The sequence below is a fragment of the Pan paniscus genome, chromosome 6, assembly GCF_029289425.2.
Source record: "Pan paniscus chromosome 6, NHGRI_mPanPan1-v2.0_pri, whole genome shotgun sequence".
NCBI lineage: Eukaryota > Metazoa > Chordata > Mammalia > Primates > Hominidae > Pan > Pan paniscus.
The window spans coordinates 177200329-177225697 of NC_073255.2; the positions used below are offsets into that span (position 1 = coordinate 177200329).

Here is a 25369-nt window from a genome sequence, read left to right on the forward strand (position 1 = left end):
TTCCGCTAGGCCGGCGAAGGCTGGTGAGAAAGCCGGCTCTGCGCCCTGCCCTGTGCTGGCCGCTCTCACCTGGCGCTTTGTACCCTGAGGCAGCTCCGGACTCAGGGCAGGTGGGAGGGATTGCACTTTCCTTTCACTTTCTCAGGACGCCAAACCCGACACCTGGGGCCAGAACTACACTTCCCACCAAGCAGTGAGGCAGGAGGAAGAAGGGGGCACTGGGGGGCTGAAAAGCAAAACCAGAAGAAAGCGAAAACATTACCTGCTGACCAGCAGAGGTGAGAGAGCGAGACAGGTAAGCGACAGGTGAACCAGGAAGGCGAAGGCTGCGGGATGCCGGCGGGAGGACATCATGGGGTGGACGCTGCCTGTGCCTCCTAGCAAGGCTTGTAGGCTCAATGAAAGGGGGCTTTCGTGGAAACCCTGAGGACTCCGGAGGGTGGGGGGAGACATGGAAGTAAAGTCTCAGCTCAAGTTACAGTGATAAGACCAAGACACCGGAAGTGGAATGGCTGTCTTTAGTTGAAAAGTCAGACAGGAAAAAAGTGGTTTGATTGTGTCTGTTGTCTGCTGGATCATCTACCCATATGTGATTTCAGAGAGGTCCAAGAGAGGTATGGGATCCTTCTTCATCGCCTTAAAGCCCTGGGTTTTTGCATGCAGATTGGACATTTGAGTGCATTTTACCTTGTGTGATGAGACAGAGTGTCCTTGTCTATGACTTTAGAGAAAACCAGAGTAAAACGGAGAGGTGAAGAAGGATGTCACAAGGCAGGGGCAATTTGCAGCACATCAAATGTAATCATTAAGTGGGATCAGGTTTCAGTTACTTTTAGAGCAATTGGATGAGGAGTCCGAACACACTCTCAGGAAGAACAGTTAAAGAGGATGGGGATAGTCTCCTTGGGGGAATATTCTTGCTGCTTCAAATATCTGATGGGCTGTCATGTGGAACAGGAATGTGATGTGTCTTGGCAGAGTAAGGATAGCACGGAGCTAGACAGATGGAAACCTCACGGAGGGAGGTGTCAATCCCACAGAAGTGAGAGCTGCCCGGTGCAAAATGGAAATTTTTCAGGAGGTAGTCAGTTCCTTGTGATCAGAGATATTTAAGCATAGGTGGACATTTAAGCCAGGGATGCTGATGGTGGGAGTAAGTTTCAGGTAGGTGACTTGGTCGATTGGTGTTTTCCAAACCTGGCTCATCATCAGAATCACCTGGGGAAGAGACAGAGCAAGAGGGGAGGGGAGGGGAGGGAAGACAGACAGAGGTTTTTGGTTTTGTGTTTTTGTTTGTTTGTTTGTTTTTTGAAACGGAGTTTCGCTCTTGTTGCCCAGGCTGGACTGCAATGGTGCGATCTCGGCTCACTGCAACCTCTGCCCTCTGGGTTCATGCCATTCTCCTGCCTTAGCCTCCCAAGTAGCTGGGATTACAGGTGCATGCCACCACGCCCGGCTAATTTTTTGTATTTTTAGTAGAGATGGGGTTTCACCATGTTAGCCAAGCTGATCTTGAACTCCTGACCTCAAGTGATCCGCCTGCCTCAGCCTCCCAAATTGCTTGGATTACAGGTGTGAGCCACTGCCCCTGGCCTATTTCTTATTATTTTAATAGAGATGGGCGGGGAGGGGGGGCGCAGGGCTCTCATTATATTGCCTAGACTACTTTCAACCTCCTGGCGTCAAGTGATCCTTCTGCCTCGGCCTGCCAAAGTGCTAGGATTACAGGCATGAGCGACTGCGGCCTGGCGCACTAAACATATTTTAAAGTTAAAAACACAAAACACAAAACCTGGCCCAGTGCAGTTTTGAGATCGTACCACTGCACTCCAGCCTGGGTGACAGAGCGAGACTCTGTCTCAAAAAAAAAAAAAGAATACTAAGAAATAATTTTTAAAAGAACAAGGTAAAATATGTTTAGCAAGTCTGGGATGAGCTCCAAAAATATATTTTTTCAATGATATTCCCAGATAATTCTGATAATCAGTTAGTTTGTGAAACACTGTCATTAAAAACCTTTATTTTCCAGCCGGGCATGGTGGCTCATGCCTGTAATCCCAACACTTTGGGAGGTCAAGGCGGGCAGATCACCTGAGGTCAAGAGTTCCTAACCAGCCTGGCCAACATGGCAAAACCCTGTATCGACTAAAAATACAAAAATTAGCCAGGCGTGGTGGCAGGCACCTGTAATCCCAGCTACTTGGGAGGCTGAGGCAAGAGAATCGCTTGAACCCAGGAGGTGGAGGTTGCAGTGAGCCAAGACCACACCATTGCATTCCAGCCTGGGCAAGAAGAGTGAAACTCTGTCTCAAAAAAAAAAAAAAAAAAAAAAAAAGGAAATATATATTTTTCAATGATACTCCCAGATAATTCTGATAATCAGTTAGTTTGTGAAACACTGTCATTAGAAACCTTAATTTTCTGGTGGCGTGTGATGGCTCAGGCCTGTAATCCCAGCACTTTGGGAGACTGAGGCAGGTAAATCACTTGAGGTCAGGCATTCGAGACCAGCCTGACCAACATGGTGAAACCCCGTCTCTACTAAAAATACAAAAATTACCTGGGTGTGGTAGTGCAGGTCTATAGTCCCAGCTACTCGGGAGGCTGAGGCAGGAGAATCGTTTGAACTGGAAGGCAGAGGTTGCAGTGAGCTGAGATCATGCCATTGCACTCCAGCCTGGGCGACACAGCGAGACTCTTTGTCTCAAAAAAAAAAGAAAAAAAAAACCTTTGGTAAAATATGCCATAACCAGCCTTTGGTAAAATATGCCATAACATTATAGCCATGGTTTTAATTTTGAATATTCTCAAAATCCTAATTTCCTGGTCAAAAAAATTAGGCTCCAAACAGAACAAAAAGGTCATGTCACTCTTCCCCAAGCTGACTTACCAATCACCTCTTATCAGTCCTCGTTGCTGGCTACCTGGATGGTCAGTAGTTTTTTGTTTTTTGGGTTTTTTTTTTTGAGGTGGAGTTTCGCTCTTGTTGCCCAGGCTGGAGTGCAAAGGCGTGATCTCGGATCACTGCAACTTCCGCCTCCCGGATTCAAGTGATTCTCCGGCCTCAGCTTCCCAAATAGCTGAGATTATAGGCATGCGCCACCACACCCAGCTAACTTTGTATTTTTAGTAGAGATGGGGTTTCTCCATGTTGGTCAGGCTGGTCTCAAACTCCCAACCTCAGGTGATCCACCCACCTTGGCCTTCCGAAGAGCTGGGATTACAGGCATGAGCCATCGTGCACGGCCTGGATGGTCAGTCTTACAGCAGTTGGGAATCTTTCTCCCCACTGTGTCTGACACTAGTGGAGGTCTGACACTAGTGGGACCTCCAATGGCAGGTGAGTCACTGCTGTGGGCATTTCCTCTGCCATTCTCCTGCTCTCCGGGCACTCTGATGGAGCATGTGGCACCTCGTCTCCAGGCCTAGGATATATCACTGCTTTTATCTGATGGTGTTGACCGTCCACTGGACCCACCAGAGAATGGCAGTAGAACCTCTTTATTCCAAGAGCACCCCTAAAGTAAGATCAACACACGTAGGGCAGATGTCAGCTTATGGGGACAACTCCTCTGTGCCCGACTAGCATCATTAGCATCGTCCTCTCACAAGGATGTAGCGCTGTGAAGGTAATGACCTCCCTTCGTCTTGTCTTGTACTGGATCCCCAGTTCCTGGTGCTGAATTCCATCCTTTCTTCCTAATTCTGTTCTAGGTGGCAAGAACCATGCACTTCTCCAGCTCAGCCAGGGCAGCAGATGAGAACTTTGACTATTTGTTCAAGATTATCCTCATTGGGGATTCCAATGTGGGGAAGACGTGTGTGGTGCAGCATTTCAAGTCTGGAGTCTACACTGAGACACAGCAGAACACGATTGGAGTGGACTTTACCGTGCGTTCCCTTGATATTGACGGCAAAAAAGTGAAGGTCAGAGGGCACCGGGACGGGACTGGTTCCACCTTTTTTTTTTTTTTTTTTTTTCCTTGAGACGGAGTCTCGCGCGATCTCGGCTCACTGCAAGCTCCGCCTCCCGGGTTCATGCCATTCTCCTGCCTCAGCCTCCAGCCTCAGCCTCCCAAGTAACAGGGACTACAGGCGCCCGCCACCACGCCCGGCAAATTTTTTTTTTTTGTATTTTTAGTAGAGACGGGGTTTCATGGTGTTACCAGGATGGTTTCTATCTCCTGACCTCATGATCCACCCGCCTCGGCCTCCCAGAGTGCTGGGTTACAGGTGTGAGCCACCGCGCCTGGCCAGTTCCACCTTTTTTAGCCAGAATTCCCAACAACAAAGCACATGTCTGAGCAATAAAAGATTTCAGTACAAAACATGAAATCATACAAATAGTGGAAGAAAACATGGGAGTATTTATTTTCTCATCATGGAATGGGAAAATCAGGCTTTAAATGAGACACGAACCCAGAAGCCAATAAGGAAAATACTGCTGAATCTAACTGTGAAGGTCAAATTTATACATTTCTCTAACTATATAAAGGTCAAATTTGCTTTTTTGGGGGGGTGGGGAGTGTAGACAGGGCTTTTTGTTTTTGTTTTTGTTTTCTTGAGGCAGAGTCTCACTCCATCACCCAGGCTGGAGTGCAGGAGCACAGTTTCAGCTCACTGCAATCTCTGCCTCCTGGGCTCAAGCAATTCTCATGCCTCAGCATTCCAAGTAGCTGGATTTACAGGTGCACACCACCACACCGGGCTAAGTTTTGTATTTTTAGTAGAGATGGGGTTTCACTATGTTGGCCAGACTGGTCTCAAACTCCTGACCTCAAGTGATCTGCCCGCCTCTACCTCCCAAAGTGCTGGGATTACAGATGTGAACCACCACACCCAGCCTGAGACAGGGTCTTGCTCTGTCACTCAGGCTGAAGTGCAGTGGCGCAATCACAGCTCACTCCAGCCTCCATCTCCCCGACTCAAGCGATCCTCTCACTTCAGCCTCCTGAATAGCTGGGACCACAGGTGCACCCCACCATGCCCAACTCATTTTTTAAATTTGTTGTAGAGACAGGATTTTCCTGTGTTGCTCAGGCCAGTCTCAAACTCCTGGGCTCAAACAATCCTCCCACTTCACCCTCCCAAAGTGCCGGGATTACAGGCGTGAGCCACCAAACCTGACCTTAAAAGGTCACATTTTCTAGTGGCCAGGCAAGGTGGCTCACACCTGTAATCCCAGCACTTCGGGAGGCCGAGGCGGGTGGATGACTTGAGGTCAGGAGGCTGAGGTACAAGAATCTCTCAAACCTGGGAGGCAGAGGTTACAGTGAGCCGAGATCATACCACTGCACTCCAGCCTAGGCGACAGAGTGAGACTCTGTCTCAAAAAAAAAAACAGGTCAAATTTTCTGTGTACTCAAAAATGCCATAAACTGCCAGGCACGGTGGCTCATGCCTGTAATCCCAGCACTTTTGGAGGCCGAGGCAGGCGGATCACCCAAGGTCAGGAGTTAAAGACCAGCCTGGCCAACGGGGGGAAACCCCATCTCTACTAAAAATACAAAAAAATTAACAGGGCGTGGTGGCGCATGCCTGTAATCCCAGCTGCTCGGGAGGCTTGAGGCATGAAAATTACTTGAACCTAGGAGGCAGAGGTTGCAGTGAGCCGAGATCACACCATTGCACTCCAGCCTGGGAGTTAGAGCAAGACTCTGTCTCAAAAAGATAAAATAGGCTGGGCGTGGTGGCTCACGCCTGTAATCCCAGCACTTTGGGAGGCCGAGGTGGGCGGATTACGAGGTCAGGAGATTGAGACCATCCTGGCTAACACGGAGACCCCGTCTCTACTAAAAATACAAAAAATTAGCCAGGCGTGGTGGCAGGCGCCTGTAGTCCCAGCTACTTGGGAGGCTGAGGCAGGAGAATGGTGTGAACCCAGGAGGCGGAGCTTGCAGTGAGCCGCGATCACACCACTGCACTCCAGCCTGGGCGACAGAGCGAGACTCCGTCTCAAAAAAAAAAAAAAAGGTAATAAATATAAATTTAAAAAATTAAAAAATACTTCAAAGAAATCAACAGAAAGGGCTAGATGAAGCAAGTAACAAAATCTCATTAATTATTGAATCTGGGTGATAGGTGTATGAGGTTCTTTTTTTATTTTTTTGAGACAGGGTTTCACTTTCTTGCCCAGATGGAGGGCAGTGGCGCATGATCTCAGCTCGCTCTAGCCTCGACTTCCTGTGCTCAAGGAATCCTCCTGCCTCAGTCTCCCAAGTAGCTGGGACTATAGGCATGCGCCACCATGCCCAGCTAATTTTTGTATTTTTCGTACAGATGGAGTTTCATCACATTGCCCAGGCTGGTCTCAAACCCCTGAGCTTAAGCGATCCGCCACCTCAGCCTCCCAAAGTGCTGGGATCACAGGCATGAGCCACTGCACCCAGCCTCATTTTTCTATTATCTCTAGCTTTGGTGTATGTTTGCAAACTTTCTCTAAAAAATAAATTTTATATAAATAGTATGAGAATATGAAGAAATTGTTACCCTCAGACACTGTGAGAGGCTGTGTGAATTGGTGCTGCCGCTTGGGTGGCTAATTTGGGAGGTATTATTGTGAGAACATTCCAAACATGAACAGCTTGAGTGTTCCTTTAAAATCAGAACAGTTCGGCCAGTACTATCACCTTTGCCAGTATTCAGATCCACGGGCAGACTCAAAAGATGAGCCCCCAAATCTGGACCAAGTGATGAGTCAGGAGAAAAGGCAAAGAACACAAGACCCCAGGATAAAATAGGCCCACCTCTCGGCCGGGTGCAGTGGCTCACGCCTGTAATCTCAGCACTTTGGGAGGCCGAGGCCGGCAGATCACGAGGTCAGGAGATTGAGACCATCCTGGCTAACACGGTGAAACCCCGTCTCTACTAAAAATACAAAAAAAATTAGCCGGGCGTGGTGGCGGGCGCCTGTAGTCCCAGCTACTCGGGAAGCTGAGGCAGGAGAATGGTGTGAACCTGGGAGGCGGAGCTTGCAGTAAGCTGAGATGGCGCCACTGCACGCCAGCCTGGGCGACAGAGCGAGACTCCATCTCAAAAAAAATAGGTCCATCTCTCTGACAGCAGCATCCCTTAAATCGGCTGTCCAAGCTTCTGGTTTCCCTGGGCCATGTTGGAAGAAGAATTGTCTTGGGCCACACAAATTACACTAACACTAATGATACCTGATGAGCTAAAAAAAAAAAAAAAAAAAAATGCAGAAAAACTCATAATATTTTAAGAAAGTTTAAAAATTTGTGTTGGGCTGCATTCAAAGTTGTCCTGGGCCAAATGTGTCCCGTGGGTTGCGGGTTGGACAAGTTTGTCTTAGATGGTCGTTCCCCAACCCAGGAGGATATCCAAGTCATCCAGGGAGCAACTGAAAGAATAGATCCCTGGGTCCCACCCCAGATCTACTGGGTCTGAATATCTAGAAGTGAGACCCAGAAAACTGTGTTTTTAAGAAGATGTAGGTGAAGGAGTTCCCATTACCTGTGGGAACCCCTGATTTGGACTCTCCTTCCTGTCCTTCTCCAGATGCAGGTGTGGGACACAGCTGGCCAGGAGCGCTTCCGCACCATCACCCAAAGCTACTACCGCAGTGCCCACGCAGCCATTATCGCCTATGACCTCACCCGGCGGTCCACGTTCGAGTCCATCCCTCACTGGATTCATGAGATAGAGAAATATGGAGCTGCAAATGTGGTCATTATGCTGATTGGTATGGCATTTTTGAAGTTTTTAACTTTTGTTTACTCTCCTCTGAGGATGCTCAGCTTTCTGCGTGTTTCTAATGACAGTGGAAAATGAAATCTTAAAAATGTAAGTGATGCAGCCGGGCGCAGTGGCTCACACCTGTAATCCCAGCACTTTGGGAGGCTGAGGCGGGCGGATCACGAGGTCAGGAGATCAAGACCATCCTGGCTAACACGGTGAAACCCCGTCTCTACTAAAAATACAAAAAAATTAGCCAGGCGTGGTGGTGGGCGCCTGTAGTCCCAGCTACTCGGGAGGCTGAGGCAGGAGAATTGCTTGAACCCAGGAGGCAGAGGTTGCAGTGAGTTGAGATTGTGCCATTGTACTCCAGCCTGGGTGACAGAGCAACACTCCGTCGGGGGGAAAAAAATGTGTAAGTGATGGATAGGGCCTCAGAAAGTGCCTTTAAGCTGGATGCCACCATGCCCAGCCCATTTTTTTTTTTTTAATTTTTTGTAAAGACGGGGTTTTGCCATGTTGCCCAGGCTGGTCTCGAACTCCTGGGCTCAAGTGATCCCCCTGCCTGGCCCTCCCAAAGTGCTGGGATTACAGGCATGAGCCATTGTGCCTGGATCTTTATTTTTATTTTTGACAATCTCTACTGCAGAGTGAACAGGTGACTTTTGTTTTTTAATTTTTTATGGGTATCTAGTAGGTATATCTATTTATTGGGTACAGTAGGTTCTTAAAAAGAAAGAAGAGGCAATTTCTAAGTGTTTACCAATAATTTACATTAAAATACATAAACATAGATGGGGCGTGTTTATGTATTATAAGCACGTGTTTATATATTATAAACACTTATAAAAATTATAAGTGTTTACCAATAATTTACATTAAAATACATAAACATAGATGGGGCGTGGTGGTTCATGCCTGTAATCCCAGCACTTTGGAGGGCGAGGCAGGTAAATTGAGCCCAGGGTTTCAAGACCAGCCTAAGCAACATGGCAAAACCTCATCTCTACAAAAAATAAAAAAAATTAGCTGAGTGTGGTGGTGCACACCTGCAGTCCCAGCTACTCAGGAGGCTGAGGTGGGAGGATTGCTTGAGCCCAGCAGGCAGAGGTTACAGTAAGCTGAGATTGTACCATTGCACTCCATGTGGGTATCCAGTTTTCCCAGCACCACTTATTGAAGAGACTGTCCTTTCCCCAACATATGTTCTTAGCACCTTTGTCGAAAATGACTTTACTGTAGATGTATAGATTTATTTCTGGATTCTGTTCCATTGGTCTATGTGTCTGTTTTTATCAGTACCACACTGTTTTGGTTACCATAGTTCTGTAGTATAATTTGAAGTCAGGCAATGTGATTCCTCTAGGTTGGTTCTTTTTGCTCAGGGTAGCTTTGACTATTCTGAGTCTTTCATGGTTCCATATAAATTTTAGGATAATCTTTTCTATTTCTGTGATGAATGTCTTTGGGCCAGGCACGGTGGTTCATGCCTGTAATCCCAGCACTTTGGGAAGCTGAGGTGGGAGGATAGCTTGAGACCATCCTGGTCAACATAGTGAGACTTCATCTCTACAAAAACTAAAACAAAACAAAATAGTGAGATGTGGTGGCACAGGCCTATAGTCCCAGCTACTTGAGAGGTTGGGGTTGGGGGAATCACTTGAGCCTGGGAATTTGAGGCTGCAGTGAGCTGTGATCATACCACTGCATTCCAGCCTGGGTGAGAAAGCAAAACCTGGTCTCTTAAAAAATAAATAAATAAATAATAAAAGGAAACTGTTATGTCCTAGTAGAGCAAAGATGGGAGAGCTGTGCCATGGCATACAAACGGCCGGGGTGGACAGGCAGGTGCAGCCCATGCCCTCCAGGGACAAAAGGAAACCCAGCAATGGTGGCTCCCAGAGAAAGGCGGAATGCACGCATCTCACTTGGGAATGAAGCAGTTCTAAGCTACATGCGGTTTCCCCAGGAATGTGGACCAGATCCACCTTTGTATTAAGGTCATGCATCTCGAGGACACAGTGGAGGCAGTTCTTCCTCAGGGCTGAGTGGGAAGCTGCCCAACCTCGGGTGCCTCCCTCTGCGCTACCTTCTCTCTTTTTTTGAGATGGAGTCTTACTCTGTTGCCTAGGCTGGAGTGCAGTGGCATGACCTCGACTCACTGCAATCTCCGCCTCTCAGGTTCAAGCAATTCTCCTGCCTCAGCCTCCCAAGTAGCTGGGATTACAGGCTCCCGCCACCACACTCAGCTAATTTTTATTTTAGTAGAGACAGGATTTCACCATGTTGGCCAGGCTGATCTCGAACTCCTGACCTCAGATGATCTGCCTACCTCAGCCTCCCAAAGTGCTGGGATTACAGGCATGAGCCACCACCCCCGGCCCCTCTGTGCTATCTCTGAAGGCAGCTCCCTGTCTCCAGCCCACAGGCTCCCGGCTGCCTCTCCCCCAGCCAGCTCCGTCTTTAATCACTCTGTGAAACAGATGCATCAGAGAAGGGTGACAGATGCCAGGATGTTGCAGGATTTCCAGGAATCTCAGAATGTTTGCTTGGTATTTATACCCTAGTCTGTCTTTCATAACAACCATCTCTGCCTCACTTCTTCCTTGGTTCTAGGAATGCCCCCAAAGATGATGTGGAGTGTCCTAGTCTCCCAGTTTATAAGGTGTCCATGCCAGAGGGCTGACACAGCAGCCTTCCTGTTTTCTGTTCGTGGCCTCCCTGCCTGAATCCAGAAAAATTCGTGTCGTCCCTCACGGAAGTGTCCCGGCACACATTGCCTCATACAGGTGCTTCTCTCTGTCTCAGAAGTTTATCCCCAGCTCCTTGAAGCCACTTTATCAGCACAGGAATGACCCCGGTGTCAGGGGTTGATTGCATGTTGATTTATACAGCTGTTCCTCCTCTAGCTGGCTACAGGGGGCCCAGCTCCTCCTAATGTCCCCATGTAAAACCCTCAGAGGCCCCCATTTCCCTTAGAATGATGTACATATTCCAGAACATTGTTCACAAGGTACTTCAGGTCCCAGCCCTGCTTTCTTCTGGGGGTGTCTGGCTTCCCATCTTTCTCCCACCCTCACTCCATCGGACCTGACCTCTTTTTTTTTTCTTTTCTTTTCTTTTTTTTTTTTTTTGAGACAGGGTCTTGCTCTGTCGCCCAGGCTGGAGTGCAGTAGTGCAATCTCGGCTCACTGCAACCTCCACCACCCGGGTTCAAGTGATTCTCCTGTCTCAGCCTCCCAAGCAGCTGGGATTACAGGCACCTGCCATCACGCCCAGCTAATTTTTGTGTTTTTAGTAGAGACAGGGTTTCACCATGTTGGCCAGACTTGTCTCAAACTCCTGACCTCAAGTGATCCACACACCTCGCCTCCCAAAGTGCTGGGATTGCAGGGAGCCAACCTTTTTTGTAGGTTATCCTGGATGCTCTGTCTCATAACTTTCTTCAACATCTGATATTTGTCCCTCTAAAGATCTCAGCCAAACTTTCCACTTAAAGTCCTGTTATATTGCAGGTCCACAATCACTCAACAAAAACCCTCAGGGCCAAATATTTCAGAGTTCAGAATTTGTCAGATTTTAGAAAAATGTACTCTGTGTTACATAACACCCTCAGCAGGGTCTGGGCCAATGCCCCATGGCCAAATACATTACTATTTATGCAGTCAGATGTGTAAATAGTCATACAGAGCAGGTTGAATAAAATCTTCAATGCTGGGCATGGTGGCTCATGACTGTAATCTCAGCACTTTGGGAGGCCAAGGCGGGCGGATTATTTTGTAATAAAAATACAAAAATTAGCCAGATGTGGTGGCGCACGCCTGGAGTCCCAGCTACTCAGGAGGCTGAGGCAGGAGACTTGCTTGAACCCGGGAGGCGGAGGTTGCAGTGAGCTGAGATCACACCACTGCACTCCAACCTGGGTGACAGAGCAAGACTCTGTCTCAAAAAAAAAAATTATTCAAGCCAGGGGTGGTGGCTCACGTCAGTAATCCCAGCACTTTGGGAGGCTGAGGTGGGGGATTGCTTAAGGCCAGGGGTTCAACATCAGCCTGGGCAACATAGCAAGACCCCATCTTTATTTTTATTTTTAAAACAAACAGCCGGGTGCAGTGGCTCATGTCTGTAATCCTAGCACTTTGGGAGGCCAAGGCGGGCAGATCACCTGAGGTCGGGAATTCGAGACCAGCCTGACCAACATGGAGAAACCCCGTCTCTACTAGCTGGGCTTGGTGGTGGGCACCTGTAATCCCAGCTACTCAGAAGGCTGAGGCGGGAGAGTCGCTTGAACCCAGGAGGTGGATGTTGCAGTGAGCCAAGATCACACCATTGCACTCCAGCCTGAGCAACAAGAACAAAACTCTGTCTCAAAAATCAATCAATCAATCAAACAAAAAAAAACTTCAAATGGCTAGTTTAGCTCAGATTTTACTGTCAAATGAATTATCAAGAAATGCACTGGTTACAGCTGCCCAGGAGTGGAGTTTCAGAGTTTGGGGGATTTGGGGGTTGTATACCGGTACTACAAACAACTCATGCAGCTCACCTGGTCCATAGCGTATGTTATTTTATTGCTGTCTTGGATTGGTACATTCTTGTCTGGCCATTTAATGTTCTGTGTGTCTGTCTTGCCTCCCTAACAAAATGAAGAAGCCCTTCCTTGGGGCAGGGCCGTCTGTCACTGTGCACTTAGCAAACTTCAGATCCTTTCCCTTCCTCCAGGCACCTGGCTCACCCCAGAGTGTGCAGCCCTGGCTGTTGGCGGGTGGACCGGTGGACATCAGCACTGTTGATCTAGTTGTGGTGGAGGAGCAGGTGGAAGGAGCAGGTCATAAAAGTTAGAATCCAGCTGGGCGCCTTGGCTCACACCTATAAATCCCAGCACTTTGGGAAGTTGAGGTGGGAAGATTGCTTGATGCCAGGAGCTTGAGATCAGCCCAGGCAACATAGTGAGACCTCCGTCTCTACAAAAAATAAAAAATTAAGCCGGGTGCGGTGACTCACACTGTAATCCCAGCACTTTGGGAGGCCGAGGCAGGTGGATCACTTGAGGTCAGGAGTTTGAGACCAGCCTGGCCAACATGGTGAAACCCCATCTCTACTAAAAATACAAAAAAAAAAAAAAAAAAAATCAGCCAGGTGTGGTGGTGAGTGCCTGTAGTCCCAGCTACTTGGGAGGCTGAGGCACAAGAATCACTTGAACCTAGGAGGCAGAGGCTGCAGTGAGCCAAGATCGCACCACTGCACTCCAGCCTGGGTGACAGAGCGAGACTCTGTCTCAAAAAAAAAAAAAAAAATTAGCTGGACTCAGTGGTGTACGCCTATAGTCTCAGCTACTCTGGAGACTGAGGTGGGCACATTGCTTGAGGCTAGGAGTTCAAGGCTGCAGTGAGCTATGACTGAGCCACTGTGCTCCAGCCTAGGTAACAGATGGAGACCCTATCTCTTAAAAAAAAAAAAAAAAAATCAAATCCACAGATGGAGCGGGATGCAGGGAGTAGATCAGATTCCTGGCTGCAGGGGTTCCTTTTCCCACCACATCCCTTCTTCCACTAGGGACTCTCATTCCTTTCTTCTAGAAGCAGAGCTCAGCCCAGAGCTTCAGGCTCACCAGCTAAAAACACACGCATGGCTCTCTTGAAGGTGCATGCTATATGAACTTCCTGTGGTTGCTGTAACCAACTGCCACAAGCTGGGGGCTGAAAACAATAGATGTGTTCTCCCACTGTTCTGGAGGCCACAAGTCTGAAATCAGTCCTGTGGGGCTGAAATGGAGGTGTCAGCAGGGCCATGCCCCTCTGGACGCTGTAGGGGAGACTCTGTCCCTCGCCTCCTCTGGCTTCTGGTGCCATCTTTGGCTCTGTGTGCCTCACCTTTTCCTGCCTGTGTGGGATCAAGTCTCCCTCTACCTCCCCCTTGTAAGGTTACTTGCGATTGCATTCAGGGCCTGCCCAGCTAGTCCAGAATAATCTCCCCATCTCAAGATCCTCAAATTAATCACACCTGCAAAGACCCTGTTAGCACTGACAGCTGCCTGAGGCCAGAGCCTGGTCTCCATGGGCCCCCGTTCCTAGCCTACTGTAGCACTCAAATGTGCTAATGTCTGCTGAAAATGGTCTTGGATTTAAACTTCTTTGGGGATCATTATGATCTAAGTCCAGCTTTGACACTGGGCAGGTTGGTGACAGTGACTATGGGAAAAGATTTTCAAAATCTTTTTTATTGGGACATATTAATGTATATAAAGAAAAGTACACATTAATTTATCTCAAAGGGAACAGCTGAGCAAACACCAGCTGGGTCAAGACAGAGAATATTGGCCAGGTGCAGTGGTTCACACCTGTAGTCCTAGCACTTTGGGAGGCTGAGGTGGGTGGATTGCCTGAGCTTAGGAGTTGGAGACCAGCCTGGGCAACACGGTGAAACCCTGTCTCTGCTAAAATACAAAAAAAAAAAAAAAAAAAAAATTAGCCGGGTGTGGCAGCATGCACCTGTATGTAGTCCCAGCTACTCGGGAGGCTGAGGCAGGAGAATTGCTTGAACCTGGGAGGCAGAGGTTGCGGTGAGCTGAGATTGCGCCACTGCACTCCAGCCTGGGTGACAGAGAGAGACTCTGTCTCTTAAAAAAAAAAAAAAAAAAAAAAGGAATATTGACTGGGTGTGGACTCACACCTGTAATCCCAACACTTTGGGAGGCAGAGGTGTGACCAGCCTGAGCAACATAGGCAGACCCGATCGCTACAAAAAAATTACAAATTAGCTGGGTATGATGGCAGGCGCCTGTAGTCCCAGCTACGCAGGAGGCTGAATTGGGAGGATTGCTTTAGCCCAGGAGGTAGGGTCTGCAGTGAGCTGTGATCACACCACCGCACCACAGCCTGGGTGACACAGTGAGACCCTGTCTCAATAGAAAAAAAAAAGAATATTGCCAGCCCACTCTTCTCCCCCACCAGCTTTCACTTTATTACTCCACACTCCTTCTGCCCCAAAGGCAAGTGATTTTATGATAAACACTTCTTTGCTTTTTTCTTTTTTAATCATTTTACTACCTAAGCCCACATCCCTAAATACTGCAGTTTTGTTTTGGTGGGTTTTTTGTTTGTTTGTTTTGTGGTTTGTTTTTTTTTTTTTTTTTTGAGATGGAGTCTCACTCCGCTGCCCAGGCTGGAGTGCAGTGGCGTGATCTCAGCTCACTGCAAACTCCACCTCCCAGGTTCAAGTGATTCTCATGCCTCAGCCTCCCAAGTAGCTGGGATTACAGGCATGTGCCACCATGCCCAGCTAATTTTTGTATTTTTAGTACAGATGCGTTTTACTATGTTGGCCAGGCTGGTCTTGAACTCCCCACCTCAAGTGATCCACCCACCTCAGCCTCCCAAAGTGCTGAGATTACAGGTGTGAGCCACTGTGCCTCGTCTTGTTTTGCTATTGTTTTGTACGTTATATATAAACAAAATCATACCTTTTTGCCTAAGTTTCTTTCCCTCAATATTGTTTAACAGTTTCATCCATCGTTGCATGTGGCTGTAATCTATTCTTTTGTACAATTTGTATACTATTCCTTTGCAAGAACACCCTACAGAGTATTTCTCTGTTCTCTTGGCAATGGACATTTGAGTTGCTTCTAGTTTGGGGCAACTAGGAAAATTGCTGCTCCGAACATTCTGGTATATGTTTATTGATGCCGATGGGCACACATCTCTGTTGAGTAATACCCAGGAGCAAAATTGCATGGTCATGCAGCTCTAGATAATCTCAAACCACTTGCCAGAGTGGTCGTTCTAGTGTGTACTCCCATCAGCAGTGTGTGTGGGTTTCAGTTGTTCTACATCCTCACCAACATCTGGTGCTATTAGTCCTTTTACTTCCATGCATCCTGAGAAGTGTGTCATGAGATCACTAGTGTTTTTCATTTGCATTTCCCTGTTTATTAATGAGATTGAACACCTTTTCAGGTGTTTGTTAGCTATTTGGATATCCTCTGTTGTGAAATCCTTTTCAAGTCCAAGGCCTATTTTTCTGTTTGTTATCTTTTTCTTGTCAATTCCTAACAGTAGCTTATATCTTCTGAAATTGAGTCTGTGTCAGTGTGGGTCCTCCAGGAAGCAGATGTTGGGACAGGATGAGATAGACATGCAAGAGATTTATTGGGAGAAAGAGCTGTGAGGGATAAAGAAGAAGGAGCAGGGCTGGGCACAGTGGCTTATGCCTGTAATCCCAGCACTTTGGGAGGCCGAGGCAGGTGGATCACCTGAGGTCAGGAGTTCGAGACCAGCCTGGCCAACATGGCGAAACCCCGTCTCTACTAAAAATACAAAAAATAGCTGGGCGTGGTCGTGGGCACCTGTAATCCCAGCTACTCAGGAGGCTGAGCCAGGAGAATCGCTTGAACCCGGGAGGCAGAGGTTGCAGTGAGCTGAGATCGCGCCATTGCACTCCAGCCTGGGCAACAGAGTGAGACTCCATATCAAAAAAAAAAAAAAGAAGAAGAAGAAGGAGCAGAAGGAGGCAGGGAGTCTTCTATGAGATGTAGACCTGCCCCTGGGAAGGAGAGAACGGAGGAAGGACGGCTTAGTAGGTAGGAAGAGTCTTAGACTAAGCACAATTCAAAGAAAGTTTATTTTTCAGGCAGTGGGGTGCTCAAAAGCCAAGGTTGCCTGATAGAGGAATCGAATCCTGCATCCTGCAGCATGGATGTGCATGAGTGCCCTCATGGTACGGGGGATGGGGTGCTGTCCCCACTAGGGCACTGCACTAGGGTCCTGTTGGGCTGTCTGTGACCTGCATTCTGGGCACTAGGTTCTCTTGAAGGAGGCCCCAGCCCTTTGTCAGTTACATATGTTGCAAACATCATCTTCCACCCTGTGGAGTAACTTTTCCCTCTCTCTTCTTAAAAATACCTGAAGGAAAGAATATTTTGGTTTTTTTATTTTTTATTTTATTTTTATTTTTTTGAGACTGAGTCTTGCTCTATCTCGGCTCACTGCAACCTCCACCTCCCGGGTTCAAGCAATTCTCCTGCCTCAGCCTCCTGAGTAGCTGGGATTATAGGCGCCCACCACCACGCCCAGCTAATTTTCGTATTTTTAATAGAGATGGGGTTTCACCATGTTGGTCAGGCTGGTCTTGAACCCCTGACCTCATGATCCACCCGCCTCGGCCTCCCAAAGTGCTGGGGTTACAGGCATGAGCCACCACGCCTGGCCTTTTATATTTTTTATAGATAGGGTCCAACTCTGTCACCCAGGCTGGAGTGCAATAGTGCCATCCTAGCTTACAGCAGCTTCGAACTCCTGGGCTGAAGCAATCCTCCTGCCTCAATCTTCCAAGTAGCTGGGACGACAGGCACATTCCAACATGTCCAGTTAGGTTGTTTTGTTTTGTTTTTTGAGACAGAGTCTTGATCTGTGACCCAGGCTGGGGTACAGTGGCCCAATCTTGCCTCACTGCAACCTCCACCTCCTGGGTTCAACGATTCTCATGCCTCAGCCTCCCAAGTAGCTGGGATTACAGGCACGTGCCACTACGCCCAGCTAATTTTTATATTATGAGTAAAGATGAGGTTTCACCATGTTGGCCAAGCTGGTCTGAACCTGGCCTCAAGTGATCCACCAACCTCAGCTTCCCAAAGTGCTGAGATTACAGGTGTGAGCCACCATGCCCAGCCCCAGCTAGTTTTTTATTATGTTTTGTAGAGATGGGGTCTTGCTGTATTGCCCAGGCTGGTCTTGAATTCCTGGGCTCAAGTGATCCTCTTGCCTCGGCTTCCCAAACCACTGGGTTTACAGGCATGAACCACTATACCCAGCCTTTTCGTCTCTTGATGGTGTATTGTGATGAACAGACACTCTTAATTTTAATATATTTCAATCTACTGATCTTTTCTTTAATAATGATTGCTTCCTGTGTCCTATTTAGGAAATTTTTTCTTAATTGAAATCATCAAGATTATATTACCTTTTAAAGTTTAATTGATTAATTATTATCATTACTCTGCCTTTTACATTTAGATCTACCTGTAATTGATTTTTTGTGTATGGTGAAAGGTATGGGTCCGAAATTTTTCTGTATAAAGATCTAATTGTCTCAGTACCATTTACTAAAAAGGCAACCTTAGCCAGGCACAGTGGCTCACGCCTGTAATCCCAACACTTTGGGAGGCTGAGGTGGGCTGATCACCTAAAGTCAGGAGTTCAAGACCAGCCTGGTCAACATGGTAAAACCCCATCTCTACTAGAAAAATACAAAAATTAGCTGGGCATCGCGGTGGGTGCCTGTAATCCCAGCTACTCGGGAGGCGGAGGCAGGAGAATCACTTGAACCTGGGAAGTGGGGGTTGCAGTGAGCCAAGATCATGCCACTGTACTCCAGCCTGGGCAACAGAGTGAGACGCTGTCTCAAAAAAAAAAAGGCAACCTTTTCCACTGCTCTGTGGCACCATCTTTTTGTAGAGTACACATTTATACATGAGTTTGTTTCTGAGGTGTTTTTCCTCTCCATTGATCTAGTTCATTCATGCTCTTGGGAGTGAAAATATCCTCAATATTACAATGGTTTATGGCATTTAATACATCTGTGGTATTAAATTTTCATAGGCCAAGATCACTCCACTGCACTCCAGCCTGGGCAACAAAGTGAGACCCCATCACCAAAAAAAAAAAATTAGCCATGGGTGGTGGTGCATGTCTGTAGTCCTAGTGATTTGAGAGGCTGACTGCTTGAGCCTAGAACGTTAACGCTGCAGTGAGCTATGATCATGCCACTGCACTCCAGCCCAGGTGGCAGGACAAGACCCTGTCTCAAAAAAAATGAATAAATAAAGGCCAGGCACCATGGCTCACGCCTGTAATCCCAGCACTTTGGGAGGCCGAGGCGGGTGGATCACTTGAGGTCAGGAGTTCAAGACCAGCCTGGCTAACATGGTGAAACCCTGTCTCTACTAAAAATACAAAAATTAGCCAGGCATGGTGGTGTGTGCCTGTAATCCCAGTTATTCGAGAAGCTGAAGCGGGAGAACCTCTTGAAACTGGGAGGCGGAGGTTGCAGTGAGCCAAGATAGCACCACTGCACTCCAGCCTGGGCAACAGGGCAAGGCTCTGCTCAAATAAACAAATAAATAAATAAGGTAGATGGTTAAACAAATATTGGTCCTTGGCTGGGTGTGGTGGCTCATGCCTGTAATCCCAACATTTTGGGAAGCCAAGGTGGGCAGATCATCTGAGGTCGGGAGTTCAAGGCCAGCCTGGCCAACATGGTGAAGCTCCGACTCTACTAAAAATACAAAAATTAGCTGGGCATGGTGGCATGTGCCTGGAGTCCCAGCTACTCAGGAGACTGAGGCAGGAGAATTGCTTGAACCTGGGAGGCAGAGGTTGCAGTGAGCCAAGATGGTGCCACTGTACTCCAGCCTGGGTAACAGAGAGAGACTACATTTCAAAAAAAAAAAAACACAAATGTTGGTCCATGCATACTATGGAATACTACTCAGCAATAAAAACTACTAGTGGTATACAGAAAACAAACTACTGATTTATACAACAACTTGAATGGATCTCAAAGGAATTATGCTGAGTGAAAAAAGACAATCTCAAAAGGTTACATGTATGAATCCATTTATATAATATTCTGGAACTAGAATAGATTGCTGGTTAGCAGGGGCGGAGGACCGGGGGTGGTGAGAGTTATAAAGGAATAGCATGAAAGAGAGCTTTGTGAGAATAGAACTGTTCAGTGCTTTGACTGCGGTGGTGATTGAAGGAATCTACGCATGTGATCCAATTGTCTATAATTATAAACATACACACAAATAAGTGCTTGGGACATTTATTCATTTCATGACAAGAAATTTTTTTTCCTTTTTTTTTAAGACAGAATTTTACTCTTGTTACCCAGGCTGGAGTGCAGTGGCACAATCTTAGTTCACTGCAACCTCCGCCTCCCGGGTTCAAGTGATTCTCCTGCCTCAGCCTCCTGAGTAGCTGGGATTACAGGCACGTGCCACCACACCCAGCTATTTTTTTGTGTTTTTAGTAGAGACGGGGTTTCACCATGTTGGCTGGGATGGTCTCAAATTCCTGACCTCAGGTGATCCACCCGCCTCGGCTTCCCACAGTGCAGGGACTGCAGGCGTGAGCCACTGTGCCTGGCTGATAATTTTTTTTTTTTTTTTGACATGGCATTTCGCTGTTGTCGCCCGGGCTGGAGTGCAATAGTGCGATCTCAGCTCACTGCAACCTCTGCCTCCTGGGTTCAGGTGATTCTCCTGCTTCAGCCTCCCAAGTAGCTGGGACTACAGGCATGCACCACCACACCCAGCTAATTTTGTATTTTTAGTAGAAATGGGGTTTCGCCATGTTGGCCAGGCTGGTCTCGAACTCCTGACCTCAGGTTATCCACCTACCTCGGCTTCCCAAAGTGCAGGGATTACAGGCATGAGCCACCAAGCCCGGCCTCATGACAGGAAATCTGATTAAAGTCTGTGGATAGCACCAATGTCAATTTCCTGGTATTGATAATGTGCTATAGTTATACAAGATATTACCATTGGGGGAAACAGGGTGAAGGGTAAACTGGACCTCTCCCTCTCTCTCTCTCTCTCTCTCTCTATATATATATGTGTGTGTGTGTGTGTGTGTATATGTGTGTGTATATATATATATATATACACACATATCTATATATATACATATCTAATGACTTCCCATATATCTATAATTGTTTCAAAATAAAAGGTTTAAACATGTTTTATGGAAGAAGGGGGAATTACGGGAAAAAAATATCTACAGAGGCTCTTGTGGGGACAGGAATGAAAACCAGGTTGAGAAACAATAGTCTAGCTTGTCTTAATTACTACAGTTTTGTAATAAATCTTGATGTCTGGTAGAAGAAATCCTGTGGGAAAGTAATTTTATCTTTAGATTCCTGCCTCAGGGAAATCAAAGGCAAACTTTTATTGTATGTAAATTATAGCTTTCTCAGAAAGTCCTTTAGGCCAGGTGTGGTGGTTCATGCCTATAATCCCAGCACTTTGGGAGGCCAAGGTGGGCAGATCACTGGAGGCCAGGAGTTCAAGACCAGCCTGGTCAACATGGTGAAACCCTGTCTCTACTAAAAATACAAAAATTAGCCAGGCGTGGTGGCATTGGCCTGTAATCTCAGCTACTCGGGAGTCTGAGGCACGAGAATCGTTTGAACCTGGGAGGCAAAGGTTGCAGTGAGCTAAGACTGCACCACTGCACTCCAGCCTGGGTGACAGAGTGAGACTCCATCTCAAACAAAACAAAACAAAACAAAGTCTTCCATTATGCACCTCCAATCCAGCAAATCCTGATCACAGTCTACTCAGCTAAATGAGCTCCATCTCACACAGCATCCAACACTCTGCTGTTTGAGGGGGAGAAAAAGAGAGTAAAAAGAGGAGCAAGGGCCGGGTGCAGTGGCTCACGCCTATAATCCCAGCACTTTCGGAGGCCGAAGCAGGCGATCACCTGAGGTCAGGAGTACAAGACCAGCCTGGTCAATATGGCAAAACCCCTTCTCTACTAAAAATACAAAACTAGCCGGGCGTGGTGGCAGGTGCCTGTAATTCCAGCTATTTGGGAGGCTGAGGCAGGAGAATCGCTTGAACCTGGGAGACGGAGGTTGCAATGAGCCAAGATTGCGCCATTGCACTCCAGCCTGGGCGACAAGAGTGAAACTCCATCTCAAAAAAAAAAAAAAAAGAAACAAAAAAATGTGCCCTCAATGACCATTTGTGAATGAATGCATGCATGCCTATTGAAGAACTAAAATGTTATTTGTAAAGTTCATTTTGAAAGAAACCAGATTAAGTTACTCAATGGAATATCGGCTTATCTTTTCCTTCCAGGAAATAAATGTGACCTCTGGGAAAAGCGGCACGTCCTGTTCGAGGATGCCTGCACACTGGCTGAGAAGTACGGCCTCCTGGCCGTTTTGGAGACATCTGCCAAGGAGTCAAAGAACATAGAAGAAGTCTTCGTGCTCATGGCCAAGGAGCTGATCGCCCGCAACAGCCTGCACCTCTATGGGGAGAGTGCCCTGAACGGCCTCCCCCTGGACTCCAGCCCCGTTCTTATGGCCCAGGGTCCAAGTGAAAAGACCCACTGCACTTGCTAAGATGTTTGCAAAGCCAGTTGCACCCACCAAAGAGGCCGCCTCTGAAACCAAAGGTAGCCAGGATACCGTAGTGTTGCCCCAGTGGAACTTTAGACCCCAGCGTGGACTTGCCGCTCACCCCTAATCCTCCCAGTCTGGATGGGCCACACTTCTCCCTTGACTCACACCACAGGTCGTAGCTGCTGACTCTCAGGAAAACCAGCACCATTGTTTTCACTGACTCTTGACTCCGGGAGAAGGCAGGACTTCAGGCTAGGAGAGGGAGGACGAAGTGTACTCTCCTCCCCTTTCACTTTTCTGTCTCCCCAGCGCTTCTGCTGCTTTCTACTGAATTTTGTTTCTTGCTTGAAGAAGAGGGTAGTGAAGGAAAGGAGGGAGGCAAAACAGCAAGAGAGAGAAGAGGCTGTTTGGAACATTCTGGAACAGTTTGAAACAGCTCAGGCAGGGAGAATGGAACGAAAGCCTGCAATGAGAAACCAGAATGCTGCTATCATTTTGTTCCTGACATTCACACCTCAGGTCTTCACTTTGGGGAGCGAAGCCTTTTAGCAGAAATACCAGAAGTACCGTCTTGCCAAATGGTCAGGAACTGTCTGATGGAGATGGAACTGGAATTCACTCTATTCTAGCAGGGCTGACTTGGCCACCCTCCTGGGATAGGGGAAGACACCTGCAATTTTTTTTCTTTCTTTTCTTTTTTTTTTTTTGAGACAGGGTCATACTCTGTCACCCAAGCTGGAGTATAGTGGTGGGATCTTGGCTCACTGCAACCTCTACCTCCTGGGTTCAAGAGGTTCTCCCACCTCAGTCTCCCAAGTGGCTGGGACTACAGACACACGCCACCACTCCTGGCTAATTTTTGTATTTTTTGTAGAGACAAGGTTTCACCATGTTGCTCAGGCTGATCTTGAACTCCTGAGCTCAGGTGATCTGCCCACCTTGGCTTCCCAAAGTGCTGGGATTACAGGCATGAAGGCATGAGCCACCATGCCTGTTCTTTTTTTTTTTTTTTTTTTTTTGAGACTGAGTCTCACTCTGTCACTCAGGCTGGAATGCAGTGGCATGATCTCGGCTCACTGCAACCTCAACCTCCACCTCCTGGGTTCAAGCAATTCTCCTGCCTCAGCCTCCCAAGTAACTGGGACTACTGGCGCTCACTACCACGCCCAGCTAATTTTTTTTGTATTTTTAGTAGAGACTGGGTTTCACTACGTTGGTCAGGCTGGTCTTGAACTCCTGACCTCATGATACACCCGTCTCGGCCTCCTAAAGTGCTGAGATTACAGGCATGAGCCACCATGCCCGGCCCTTTTTTTTTTTTTTTTTTTTTTTTGAGACAGAGTTTCGCTCTTGTTGCCCAGGCTGGAGTGCAATGGTGTGACCTCGGCTCACTGCAACTTCTGCCTTCCAGATTCAAGTGATTCTCCTGCCTCAACCTCCCTAGTAGCTGGGATTACAGCCTCCCGCCACCACGCCTAGCTAATTTTTGTGTTTTTAGTAGAGGCGGGGTTTCACCACGTTGGCCAGGCTGGTCTCGAACTCCTGACCTCATGATCCGCCTGTCTCGTGGCCTCCCAAAGTGCTGGGATTACAGGTGTGAACCACCGCACCTGGCCTTTTAAAATTATTATTATTGTAGAAATGAAGTCTTGCTACATTGCCCAGGCTGGTCTCCAATTCCTGAGCTCACAGGTTTCTCCCACCTCAGCCTCCCAAAGTGCTGGGATTACAGGCATGAGCCACCATGCCTGGCATAATTTCTTTCTAGAACCCCAAATCATCTGCCAGATCAGAAGTCATTTTTAAATTAAAATTAAATTGGTTCATAGATGAATATCAAGCCAGTGTTGTACTGCCCCTTCTGTAAGATATGGCCAGAGAGCAGCTGGTGCCTTCTGTGATGGAGTAACTGCGGCTTTCAGAACTAAACACGTAAGAGGAGGCTGGAAGTCACCAGGCACCCCTCATTTCCAGGACTGTGTTAGGGGACATCAGGGCAGGCAGCAGGAGCAGGCCACGGAGCCCCTCCAGGGTCCCAGGGAACTGTGGACACTCACCTGGGGCTTCTGGAGGACAAACACCACTTATGACTGCAGCTGACATTTACTGAGCTGCTTCTCATGGCCAGAAGTTGTGTGAGGTCTGGGGAAAGCGAATGGTCCCCTTGGTTGGTGATGCCAGTGGAGGGGAAAAGAGGTACCAGCCGCATTCTGCTGCTTCTCTTTTTTTTGAGACGGAGTCTTGCTCTGTCACCCAGGCTGGAGTGCAATGGTGTGATCTTGGCTCACTGCAACCTCCACCTCCCAGGTTCAAGTGATTCTCCTGCCTCAGCCTCCCGAGTAGCTGGGATTACGGGGGTATACCACCACACCTGGATAATTTTTGTATTTTTAGTAGAGACAGGGTTTCACCATGTTGGTCAGGCTGGTCTTGAACTCCTGACCTCAGGTGATCCACCTGCCTCAGCCTCCCAAAGTGCTGGAATTACAGGCTTGAGCCACTGCACCTGGCCTGCTGCTCCTCTTAACACCCTTGGACTTCCTGGCATCCTCTCATCCAGCCGTAGCTCTCAGTTCCCCCTTTCCCTGCTCCACATTTTTTTTTTTTTTGAGGCAGCGTCTCGCTCTGTTGCCCAAGTTAGAGTGCAGTGGTGTGATCTCGGCTCACTGCAACCTCCACCTCCCAGGTTCAAGCGATTCTCCTGCCTCAGCCTCCTGAGTAGCTGGGACTACAGGCGCATGCCACCACACCCAGCTAATTTTCTGTATTTTTAATAGAGACGGGATTTCACTTTGTTAGCCAGGATGGTCTCGATCTCCCGACTTTGTGATCTTCCCTCCTTGGCTTCCCAAAGTGCTGGGATTACAGGTGTGAGCCACCGCGCCCAGCCCTTTTTTTTTTTTTTTGAGACAGAGTTTCGTTCTTGTTGCCCAGGCTGGAGTGCAATGGTGCAATCTTGGCTCACCACAACCTCCACCTCCTGGGTTCAAGCGATTCTCCTGCCTCAGTCTCGAGTAGCTGGGATTACAGGCATGTGCCAACACGCCTGGCCAATTTTGTATTTTTAGTAGAGACAGGGTTTCTCCATGTTGGTCAGGCTGGTCCCGAACTCCCGACCTCAGGTGATCCGCCCGCCTCGGCCTCCCAAAGTGCTGGGATTACAGGTGTGAGCCACCGCGCCCAGCCCCCTGCTCCACTCTTAGCATCTGGGTATCAGGGCCCCAATCACAGCCTATCTGCCTTTCAGTGAGAGGAAGGCAGTCTTTAGGGCTCTTTCCCTGGACTGGTCTTCTCCTTGGCCTTAAGTTATTCTCCTGCTCCTTTATACATTTCTTGGTCTGCAAGGAGTCCTTAGGTAGGAGCCAGAATTTAAATTCTGACCTTCGGAATATATCCATAAACTAAGCCAACCACAGAGAAGAAGAGCAAAGTTAGGACACCTACGAAGCACAAGCCTCCTCCCGGTTCACCACCATCATCAGGAAGCACTCTTAATTTTTCTCAGTTAAGGTGCCTTTTAGAAATTTCTTGTCTTGCGACA

At 47.8% G+C, this 25369-nt stretch overlaps 1 protein-coding gene across 1 annotated transcript; it reads left to right on the forward strand.

The window, feature by feature from the left end:
- The first annotated feature begins 799 nt into the window (after nt 1-799).
- Nucleotides 800-22781, forward strand: RAB19 (RAB19, member RAS oncogene family). Its single transcript, XM_003813394.4, has 3 exons — nt 800-3927; nt 7516-7699; nt 21560-22781. Exons 1-3 carry the CDS (start codon nt 3727-3729, stop codon nt 21826-21828), a joined length of 654 nt encoding a protein of 217 aa, XP_003813442.3. The 5' UTR covers nt 800-3726; the 3' UTR covers nt 21829-22781.
- The last annotated feature ends 2588 nt before the right edge of the window (nt 22782-25369 follow it).

What these genes read in the sequence shown, in the direction of transcription:
- RAB19 (XM_003813394.4), top strand. Translation starts at nt 3,727, where the DNA reads ATGCACTTCTCCAGCTCAGCCAGGGCAGCAGATGAGAACTTTGACTAT. An exon ending in TTGACGGCAAAAAAGTGAAG is followed by an intron (nt 3,928 to 7,515) that starts GTCAGAGGGCAC and finishes GTCCTTCTCCAG; the next exon opens with ATGCAGGTGTGGGACACAGC. An exon ending in TGTGGTCATTATGCTGATTG is followed by an intron (nt 7,700 to 21,559) that starts GTATGGCATTTT and finishes TTTTCCTTCCAG; the next exon opens with GAAATAAATGTGACCTCTGG.